We start from the raw sequence: 10,439 nt of genomic DNA on the forward strand, positions 1-10,439 counted from the left end.
GAGAGAGAGAGAGAGAGAGAGAGAGAGAGAGAGAGAGAAAGACAGACAGAGAAAAAGAGAAAGAGAGAGAGAGAGAGAGAGACGGAGGGAAATAGAGAGGAGAGAGTATTATTTGCTCGACGATTCAGAAGAGAGTTTAACGCCTGCGGTAACATTTCCGGCGATGGTAACTGGTCTCTCATATTTTCTTGCCTTTACTAATTATGAAATAAGATTGACCTTTTTCGAAACATTCTTAAAGGCGTCAGATAAGATTATCAAAATAAAGAGGGAAAAGAAATGAAAAACGTCATCGATTCGAATAGGTTTAGAACGTGACAGGGTTCCACACCCCTTTGGCAATGCACGAGAAAAATCATACCGACCCAATGCGGCACGCCTTCAAATAACATCAAACGAAATGTCATTGGGAAAGATTTTCATGAGATTCTTTAACGCTCCCCACCCTCGTGTGAGTTACTCACGTTTCTCCTTGCCGCTACGAAAGCCTGACCCGCGCCTCTCTTCCTTCTACTTCCGATTATTCACCGACACCGGACACTACATAATCTTGCCGTACCACTTTAAAAATACACCGTAAGCCGTGGGAACTCTTTTAGTTCCTGACTCCCGTTTATTTTTATTTCTTTTTTTTCCCTCTTTTTTTTTTATATACATATATATATATATATATCACTTTTTCTTTCTCCCTTTTCTTTCGCTCTTTTTTTCTCTTAACCGACGAAGAACCGCCGTGCACACCAGCGGTGTACACAGACGTGTACTGCATCAGTGGCGCCTGCGCTATACGAGCTACAAAACCGTACTTCGCTGCAACGTCACGGCGAGTTCACAGAAAGGCAAAGTAACCAATAAGCGACACGACTAATTTGCTCTCCGCCAATCACGCTTTCGCATCTTTTATATGAAAGATCGATGACTCAACTTCATTGGCTCGCGAGGAATTGAATTTCGGATACTTTAAGGTTGTGTACGATCGTACAAATATACACATACACACACTTCTCTCATCCAGCGTGCGTTGCGGCACAAATTATTCAAATACTTTGATTTTTATATTATATTAACTGTAAGACGCAGGAATAATATAAAGTATATATCAAGTGTTCTAATTAATCTCGTAATTACAAATGAAAATATTTAATTCTTGTTTAAAGTTTACTCGTAAATTTACAAGAGATTCTGCAAATGATTAATAATAATTATTATTATTTTCATTACTTAGATCGTTGTGATTATTATATAGAATATAATTTTAATGTATGAGATCATTACAGTCGTGTTAAATTATTGTCGACTTGCCAGTAAATTATTCATTATTGTCTTTATGCAAAAATTATATAATTATTTGTGATGTAAAAAAAAAAAAAAATTATTATTTCTATGAATAATTAATAAAGACATGAAAAATATGAACCAGTCATGCAACTTTCAGCCATAATACATATGTCTATTAAAAAATGTCTCAACATAATTATTATATAAATTTTATGCAATAACATATAAGAATTCTTATATGTATAGATATATCTCTTATTTGTTCAATCTGAGTCTTACCAAAGTTAAAGCACAAATATGAGTTGAAAGATATAAGTAGATCTCGCTGACCCATGGAAACAGTCTCAAAATAGATGGTAAAGAGTCAAACATAACTGGAGTTTTTGTAGGATAGTATGCCAAAAAAGACAGAGATCAATGCCTTGTGTACAGCCTATGACATTGATACTTTAGAACTATAGAATAACACAAGTTAAATACTTTGCTTTTTACAATTGTGTTACTTATATTTATTTGATTAATCTAAAAAAGAAGTGTAAAAAATGAAAACCATTAATAATATTTGAAATTATTTCTAAACTATACTCTTATTATATATAACATATTATGTACATATATACATATCTATTAAATTATATGACTATGTCTTTTAACACAGTAGATTTTTCTTAAGATAAATGATATGTATAAATCAATTTTACGCAAATAGAAATTAATAAATATAAATTATGTCGATTTATAACAACCAATGCATCGTTGTTTTACTATATTTAAGATTGGTAACCAAATCCAGTAACAACCACTTAAAAATAATAATAATGCAACTGAATGAAAACAAAGGATTGCATCTGTAATTATAAATTAAGAAGAAAATAAAATTTTATTGTGATTTTCTATAACCAAAAATAAAAATTACTTACTGCGTACGAAACAAAGGGATAATAAACTGATCCCCACTACTGTTGAAAATACTTTATGAAATTGATGTATAAAACGAGGTCCAAAGATATCACAAAGTATTGAGTCTTGACAAACTGATAGTCCACCGATACTTATACCTCCTAGCAATGCACAAGCCACGAATACATAATATTCTGTGGTATATGTTAATACTGAAAAAATAGCGTATTAATGCAAATTGTGTGCGATCAGTGATATTTTAACTTATGTATGTTTTAGAACATACCTACTAAAATAGAGCACCCAAGCCAACATGCTATACCAAAAAGTAATCTTCTATTTTGTGGTGCAGTTTGCAAAATCAAGAAAGTAATCGAATTTGGTAAAAAAGTACCAAAACCTGCGATAATTGATATTGCAACATAATCTTGCGAAGAAGATATTTTTGTGATGAACATATAAGGTAACAATATCCAGAAGAATAAAGAAAAAGATTTTATTCCGACCCATGTAAGTATAACCGTCCAAAATCGAAAATACAAAAAAATTTGAATTTGATTTTTCCATTTATTATTTGATTTTATAGTCGAATTAACAAAGATATCTTCTTCGCTATCTTCGTAAGTATAAATCTCGTTGTTTCCAGCAAATGAAGAGTTGGTATCTTCTATTTGTTCCGTTCTATCGCAAGAGGAATTTTCCAAGTTATTGCTTTCTGTAGATTCTACTCCCATATTAACATTGGACAGATATTTCGCGGAGACTTCACTGTCGTCTTCAGTTGTTAAGAGTAAATTGTAACGTGAAGGTTTTGGAGACATTGGCTGCCGTAACAGAGCAACACCCAAAATAGTTGGTATGAAAATAATTGTTATAAGCAACAAAGCAATTTTCAAATGAACTTGCATAAGTAAAAAATGAGTGAGACTTGGAACAATAATATAGCCCAACGATAATGCGATATTTCTTATAGTAAAAGCTACTGATAATTTTATCCGGAAATACTTCTGCAAACACTCTTGGCTTTGAATCAGTACAAAACTTGCCCCTATACCCATAACTGCACCAGCACTTAAACTAGCTAAATATGCTCCGACTCCACCAGTAGCAAGATATCCAGATGCTAAGACACCAATAGATATAAGAGCTATTCCTATCAATCCAATTATACGTGGAACAGAGGACAAATCCACAATCATTTTAGACCATGGATCTGTAAAGAAATATATAGAATAATCTCCATGATTACAATTTCTACAAAGATACAAATCATTAAATTACTGACCTGCTAAACTCCAAAACGCTATAAAGAGCATGGGTGTCAAAATAATCTTTTGGTCCCACAAGTCAAATTCGCCTGTCTTATTTTCGGTCAAATATCCAAGTACAATACCGTATACTGATAGTATACTTGGTATGGTCATCTGTATGCGTGACATATAACATTTTGGAGATCATTTGTTTAATTTCTATACAATGCTATGCAGTGAATTACCCTTAAATAATTTAGGATAGAAAATTTTATGCACTTTTAGAAAAGTTATATATGAAAATTTATGAAGACAACAAATAACAAGTGATAGTATTGATATACCTGAATTAGAAATACACCAATTAAAATAATCCATGAATAACCCCCATCTTGTACGGTTGGTCCAAGTTCTGGAAAAGATGTGATAATATCATCGAGATAAAGATGTTTAAGAACAGACATCGTTGAATATGTCTTTTTCAATGTAGGTATTGTATAGATACTGCATCAACAGTTCAATAAATTATATAAAAAAAATAATTGTATTTCTGTAGGTAAGTAATGCATAACTATTCAAAGTATATCATATCTAATCTCTACCAAGGCGTCAATGGTCTGATAACTAAAGATAAGAAATAAAAGGAAACAGTAGAAGTCTTAACGAGTAATTTATATAGATAATGCAATCAAACTTTACTTTTAAAGAGTCGTTAATTGTTTCTAATATTTTATGAATATTTCATACTATCGAAAAGATTATATTAATTGAAAAATAAAACAGAATCTGTATTCGTCGAACATTTATATTATCAAATATTCTTACGATTTATATTTCCCGCGTGATATCCAGGATCGTGCTTATCAAAGCGAGTACCATGTTTATTTTGAATATTGTTTCTTTTTTACACCAGGCAATCGTTCGTATTTTAAATAAATTGAAATTTTGAACGTTCAGCCGCTCCATATGTTTTAATCCTAGTTCGATAATTGAGGATAAATATTTAATGGATGTAATATATAATGAAAAGTTTTTATTTTGGTATTCGTTTTTATAAACATACTCTATTCTCATTTTTTTGTTTTATTTATTTTTACTACGTTTTTCCAGCGCAGAAATTTGTAGAACTTAAATTTCGCGAAGAGGCGTAATAATAAGATCCTTCACGAGAACATTTTCTGGTGTCTGCAATGTAAAAAGAATAGCATCGGCTACGTCTTTGGGTTGCAAAGCCAAACGTGGATTTTCTTTCAACCATTGTTGAGTCATTTCGGTTTCAACTAATCCTGGAGAAATAGACTGCAACAAAAGGAATCGATATCAATTATAAGTACGAAAATAAATTTCATATAAATTCGATTAAAAAATTTTCTTTTTCTAATATATTCGTATAGTAAGGTATTTTACGTATATACCAACTATATACATTTAATTTACTTAACATCGATATACTTACAATGACTTTGATGTTAGACTCGAGCTGTGCCAATTCTAAACGAAGACATTCGGTCAACGCTGTAAGAGCAAATTTACTACATATGTAAGCAGGAGAAGCTGGACGTTCAGGATTCATAGGAACTTTCAATCCAAATATATCGTTTACGTTTACGATACAACCATTGTCGATACCTAAAATCCATAGATAAATAAGATCAACTTATAACTTTGAGTTGTTCATTATAAAGTTGTTCATTACTCTCTTACCTTTCTTTTTCATCAACTTCAAAATCTCCTTTGTAATGTATGTAAGACCAAGAATATTAAGGTCAAATATTTTCTCCCAATCTTCTATTTCACCGGTAAAGAAACCTGTGTCAAGATTCAATGCTGCGTCATTTATCAATATGTTAACGAAACCTACGTTCTTTTCTATCCATTCTATCGCTTTCATGACTTCATTCTGATTCGTTAGATCGCATTGAAGAGGTAAGAATTTGCCTGGCTTCGATTTCAATTCTTCGGCGAGTGCCTGTAAATAAGATCGTTATTGTTCGAAAGAATAAAACAAGAAAAAAAAAAAAGAAAAACAAAATTTTTTAATTCATTCTTAAATAAATCAAACTTACGTTGAGTTTATCGATTTGATGAGCGAGCCCAACGACTTTCAAACCTTTCAAGACGAGTAATTCAACAATGGCTTTACCAATACCAGAAGTGGCTCCAGTTACGACAGCTACTTTGTCTAAACCACTCCACTCCATTTTTAATAAAATGAATATATTTTCTATTACTTAGATTCTTATTGAGAAATATTGATTCCTTGTTCAAATGTTTCGAAGTTATACGTACACAGTAAAAAAATGTAAGTAAGAAACTGAATTTTCTTGAAGCGTCGGCGTCTTTTATATTGTCTTAAAATGTGGCCCAAGATTAAGAAGGTCGTCGCAATCACATTCCGGTAGATGTTGTATTCTCGTTTTCGTATGATGCAGTTTGTTAAAAATCTTACACTATGTTTTGCACGAGACCGATATCGCTTTGTTTTTAGAAATATATCCCAATGATAGCACTTTCAATCATAGCGAAAATATAATTTTGTATATGTGTGCATATCTTTATGTATATGTACATATATATCTCTCATCATTCGAAGAGAATACAAGCAAAATTTTTGATAGTTAAAGCGATTCACGATTTCTTAAACATTTATGTTAAGAATGATGAAGTATTCGATGAAAGTATTGGGGAGAGTCAAGTTGTGAATCAGACGAGTAAACGATAATTTCTTTCCGCAATTGTTAACACCCGATAAAAGGTCACGAAAACATTTTATATTAAATTCTATCATCCGAATATGATTGTTATTAATAAAATGAAATAAAATCGTGTACATACATCAAATGTAGTATTTTATATCACTTATTATCGAAAATTGAAAAGCTTCAAGCCATATGATAAAACGACGGACTGTAGACAATTTATTAATAAATTTGTATGTTCTTCGAATTCATTTTTATATTTGTATAAATATTATTGTCCTTTTTTCTTTTTTAATTTCGTGCACTCTTCGTTTTTCTTTCATTAATTTTATTCTCTATCGAGTTATTATATCTGAAATAATTTATTGAAATAATTCTTATTTCTCGTATTCTTTGTAAATACTTTATGATATTCTCATTACCGTATCAATAAGAATTGTTTTTTTAACTGTTTCTTTATATCTGTCATGGTAAGCAGAGGAACAATCCGCGAATTTGCAATTTCAAGCGGCGAATCGACTTTTTTTTCTATTATTTCCTTCGTTTTTCCTAAACAGGCTAAAGCTTCCTTAAATCGTCCGGACAGTCGTAATATAATCGCTTTTAATAAAATATATTCAAGATTCGATGGATTGTAATTACTGACTTTCGCGATCGTGTACAAAGCTTTGTCATAACAACGATGCATGCACCACATTACTGCATGTACCGCCATTGTATGGCTAAGTTCGTATATTTTCTGTGATATATATATATAATACAAATTAATAATTGTTTATTTAAATTTATATTAACTATAATGCTACGTAACTTTGAAATCATACAATGTATTTTCATAAAATATATAATTAGTAAATAATATTATGTTCATGAAAATACGATCGTTCTGTACATATATATATATATATATATTTTTTTTTTTTCTTTAAATTTGATTTCATTTTATCTTCAGAAAATTAATCTTTACTTCATATCTGTGGTTGGAATACTTTTGGTTTTTTTCTTTCTTTTAAACATACGTTATACTTCGTATAATAAAAATATACTAGTATAAGCAATATTATAATTTTTTAATTATATCGTATCTTTTTTTATGTAAATATTAACAAAATTGGATTATAGAGAGTTTAGTTTATTTTTTTAGTAACTACAGAATACCTGTAGAAGTTTCTGAGCTTCCTTATTATTTTCATTTATAGCGAGAGCTTCTAGAAGAAATTCACGTGTCAACTCGATATCTCTCAAGAAAAATTTATATTTCGCATGAAGTGTTAAAAGATCGGAGAGTCTCATCGCATTTGAATTTTGCATGAATTCGTTCCAGTACGAGCAAAATGCATCGTACTTGTTTAAATTTTTCATCGTTGTCAAAAGCTTATTCTTGTATAAAAATAAAAAAAAAAAGAAAAGAAAAAAATCGTTATTTTGTAGCCGTTTATCTTTTAATAATGTAAACACGAAAATAAATTAGTTACAAGAGTATGTTAGTTACTTCTACATCGATGATCGATGTATCAGGAGGCTTCAATGTTACGATACGTTCGTAATCACTAGCGGCTTGCAAAAATAATTCATGCTCATAATAACAATCTCCTCTGGCTTCATAACATTTAATCAATGATTTGATATAAGGAATATCAGCTTCTTCATAACTCGGCACGTTCGCCAATTTCAACATTAATCGTGCAATCTCATAATTATTAATCGCTTTAGTCCATTTTCCTTAAAGTGCCGAACTTAGAACGTCTTTTTTAATATTTATTATTTTTTTTCGATTAATACTCGTACCTTGAATTTCGAAAATGGTACCTCTCAAAGCATAAATTTTATGAGATTTAGGATCGTGTTTCAACATTTTTGTAATCAACTTAGAAGCTTCCGATAGGTTTTCATTATTTTTAACGTAATTAAAGGCTTCTTTGTATAACGTGTTAAGTTCTTGCTGAACACGGCATCTGGTTGGCATTTCTTCATAAGACCAGATATATTTTAACTAAGAAAAAAAAAAGAAGAAAAAAGAAAAGGAAAAACATAAGAAAAATAATAACTAACATTGAGAATAATTACGAAATCACGACAAATTTTACTCACTCTCAAAGCTTCTCTACGTAGGTGAGTAAAACGTTCCTTTGGCGGAGCGAAAGCTTTCCGTATGTAATACAGTTTAAAGTTTTCCATTGTCATATTATTTGAATTCTAAGCTTGCTTTAGAAATATTTATAGTCTTAACGAATAAGAGTAGACTTACGAGTGAAAAGTTTTGTGAAAATGTTTCAAGCATAACCCAAGTACATCGTGTAAAAATGATTATTATTTTCAGATCATCAAAGAAAAATCTTTTATTAATCTCTACTTGCTCGGCTATTACATTGTATTTTATTCGAATAACAATGATCGCATTAGGTAACTATAACAGCGACGTATTGAATCTTTTAGCAAGACGATATAGTACAAGACATTTGTAGTACGTGAATACATATCTAATCATAAAAAGAAGATCGAAACGAAAGCCACGCACTATTCATCGTACTATCGAACTATCGAACGGATCTTAGAAAAGAAAATCACCAAGTTTCGCCCATTGGTCGTAAAACGATATCTTGAATCTATAATATAAAATTCATTATATTTTATTTTATCTTGTATTATCATATAAGGAATACTGTTAAAAAAAAAAAAAAAAAAAGTGTTAATATTACCACAACGTTAGACGGAGTAGATAGAACGTAGGACACAGCATCTGCTACGTCTTGACCTTTCAACGATGGCATAGCAGCTAAAACCTCATCGGAGAAAGCACTATAAGATGCCATCAATTCGGTTGCCACGAGACCAGGACTGATATTCTAACAATAATAAAAATGAAAAATCGATGAATTGATTCGTATTGCATTCGTTATGATATATATATTAATTTTACCGTGACACGTATTTTAGTTCCACCCAGTTCATTGCGAAGTGTCTGCGCAAGTGTAGCTAACGCACGTTTCGAGGATGGATAAACACCGAAACCAGGTACAGCAGGTACTCTTTCTCCAGCCAAACTACCTATATTAATGATCAGACCATCTTCGCCTTTCTTACGCATTAATCGTGTCGCTTCTCGTATAGTCAAACAAACTCCTAAGACGTTCACTTCGAAAACGGCTCGCCAATCTTCCAATGATCCTTCTGTAATATTAATTATATGTCATAGAGATATATTTAAAATATATTTTTATTCGTAGATCGACGATCAAAATATCAAGACTTACCCGTTAACGAGGACTCCTTAGCAATGCCAGCGTTATTGATCATCAAATCGAGAGATCCAAGATTTTCTTCGATCCAAGAAAATGCAGCTGTTGTACTCTCTTCTTTGGTCACATCGCATTCGATCGCATGGAGTTTTCCTGGTGCTCCTTCTAAACTACTAGCAAGTTCTTCGATTTTGTCTGTTCTACGAGCTAATCCAGCTACCGTCATACCTGTAAAATACATTTTTTTTTTTCGTTTTCTTCTATTTTTCTTTTCTTTTTCTATTCTCTTCATCATAGAAAGTATTGGATTATAGGAAAAGTTTATACTGCTTCTCCGTTTACACACATACACATATAAACATGTTAGTATATGTATATAGTATGTATATATATACTTGTTAGTATAAGTACATAGTGTTTGTGTGTGTGTATTATATATACACATGTAATATATATACATATTAGTATATGTACAGTGTGTATGTATATATATTGTATAAATAGTATTAGGCATTTATACATTCTTTTTCTTTTTTAATTTCTTTTTTTCAATTTAATGATTTATTTCAATGTTGTGTCTCATTGAAGAGGGAAAACAATCGGTACAAATTTTTCATGGAGAATCAAATATCTATAGAGCTTAACGATCTTATCAAGTCACATTATTTATATACAAATAGAGGAATAATTTTGTTTACTTGTATCTTTTTACCGTTAGTAACCAATTGTCGAGCAATAGCAGCACCGATTCCCGCACTCGCACCAGTAACGGCAGCTACTTTTCCAACCCATCGTTCCATCTTGTCTGTCTTCCTTTCGAGAATATACTAATCTTACAGACTGTCGGTTGTCAACACGAGACACCTTATAAGTCTTCCAATGGGATATACAAAACTAGTTGAAAAAAGAGGGGAGAAAAGTGCTCGTCAGTAATCAGATATATAAGTAATGCGATAGTTTTGCGGAAAAACGATACTTGCTTCTGGTTAGATATAAGTAGGTTGTTTATTAAGGCTATTCGAAGAAATCTTACGGATTTCTAAGACATCAAAGTCATTTCTTGCTATTATTAG

The 10,439-nt window shown here is 31.1% G+C and overlaps 4 protein-coding genes across 9 annotated transcripts in view; all 4 read right to left on the reverse strand.

Moving 5' to 3' along the window:
* The window catches only part of LOC122627569 (inner centromere protein A), a 45,850-nt gene extending 44,846 nt beyond the window's left edge, over positions 1-1,004 (reverse strand). For 2 of the 6 annotated variants that reach the window (XM_043808773.1, XM_043808768.1), the window contains exon 1: positions 457-1,002. The gene's annotated coding sequence lies outside the window, so the exon portion shown is untranslated. Of the gene's footprint in view, positions 1-456 lie in introns of all 6 variants that reach the window. The other 4 variants (XM_043808775.1, XM_043808769.1, XM_043808774.1 and 1 more) reach the window with 4 other exon arrangements.
* Positions 1,005-1,147: 143 nt separating this feature from the next.
* Positions 1,148-4,117, reverse strand: LOC122627573 (monocarboxylate transporter 5-like). Its single transcript, XM_043808797.1, has 5 exons — positions 3,773-4,117; positions 3,464-3,602; positions 2,465-3,391; positions 2,199-2,390; positions 1,148-2,126 (listed from the first exon to the last, which is right to left on the reverse strand). Exons 1-5 carry the CDS (start codon positions 3,890-3,892, stop codon positions 2,005-2,007), a joined length of 1,500 nt encoding a protein of 499 aa, XP_043664732.1. The 5' UTR covers positions 3,893-4,117; the 3' UTR covers positions 1,148-2,004.
* Positions 4,118-4,509: 392 nt separating this feature from the next.
* Positions 4,510-10,232, reverse strand: LOC122627514. Its single transcript, XM_043808649.1, has 11 exons — positions 10,079-10,232; positions 9,382-9,594; positions 9,048-9,298; positions 8,827-8,973; positions 7,916-8,120; positions 7,620-7,849; positions 7,279-7,507; positions 5,495-5,658; positions 5,133-5,397; positions 4,885-5,057; positions 4,510-4,727 (listed from the first exon to the last, which is right to left on the reverse strand). Exons 1-11 carry the CDS (start codon positions 10,164-10,166, stop codon positions 4,557-4,559), a joined length of 2,136 nt encoding a protein of 711 aa, XP_043664584.1. The 5' UTR covers positions 10,167-10,232; the 3' UTR covers positions 4,510-4,556.
* Positions 7,212-8,695, reverse strand: LOC122627578. Its single transcript, XM_043808803.1, has 2 exons — positions 8,219-8,695; positions 7,212-8,120 (listed from the first exon to the last, which is right to left on the reverse strand). Exons 1-2 carry the CDS (start codon positions 8,309-8,311, stop codon positions 7,851-7,853), a joined length of 363 nt encoding a protein of 120 aa, XP_043664738.1. The 5' UTR covers positions 8,312-8,695; the 3' UTR covers positions 7,212-7,850.
* Positions 10,233-10,439: the final 207 nt, after the last annotated feature.

The sequence above is a fragment of the Vespula pensylvanica genome, chromosome 3 (assembly GCF_014466175.1).
Source record: "Vespula pensylvanica isolate Volc-1 chromosome 3, ASM1446617v1, whole genome shotgun sequence".
Classification (NCBI taxonomy): Eukaryota; Metazoa; Arthropoda; class Insecta; order Hymenoptera; family Vespidae; genus Vespula; species Vespula pensylvanica.

What these genes read in the sequence shown, in the direction of transcription:
- LOC122627573 (XM_043808797.1), bottom strand. Translation starts at nt 3,892, where the DNA reads ATGTCTGTTCTTAAACATCTTTATCTCGATGATATTATCACATCTTTT. An exon ending in AGCGTTTTGGAGTTTAGCAG is followed by an intron (nt 3,392 to 3,463) that starts GTCAGTAATTTA and finishes ATTTCTTTACAG; the next exon opens with ATCCATGGTCTAAAATGATT. An exon ending in ATCCCTTTGTTTCGTACGCA is followed by an intron (nt 2,127 to 2,198) that starts GTAAGTAATTTT and finishes TTATAATTACAG; the next exon opens with ATGCAATCCTTTGTTTTCAT.
- LOC122627578 (XM_043808803.1), bottom strand. Translation starts at nt 8,311, where the DNA reads ATGACAATGGAAAACTTTAAACTGTATTACATACGGAAAGCTTTCGCT. An exon ending in TACGTAGAGAAGCTTTGAGA is followed by an intron (nt 8,121 to 8,218) that starts GTGAGTAAAATT and finishes TTTTTTTCTTAG; the next exon opens with TTAAAATATATCTGGTCTTA.
- LOC122627514 (XM_043808649.1), bottom strand. Translation starts at nt 10,166, where the DNA reads ATGGAACGATGGGTTGGAAAAGTAGCTGCCGTTACTGGTGCGAGTGCG. An exon ending in GAAACTTCTACAGGTATTCT is followed by an intron (nt 5,659 to 7,278) that starts GTAGTTACTAAA and finishes TAAGAATCTAAG; the next exon opens with TAATAGAAAATATATTCATT. An exon ending in ATCAAATCGATAAACTCAAC is followed by an intron (nt 5,398 to 5,494) that starts GTAAGTTTGATT and finishes TCTTATTTACAG; the next exon opens with GCACTCGCCGAAGAATTGAA.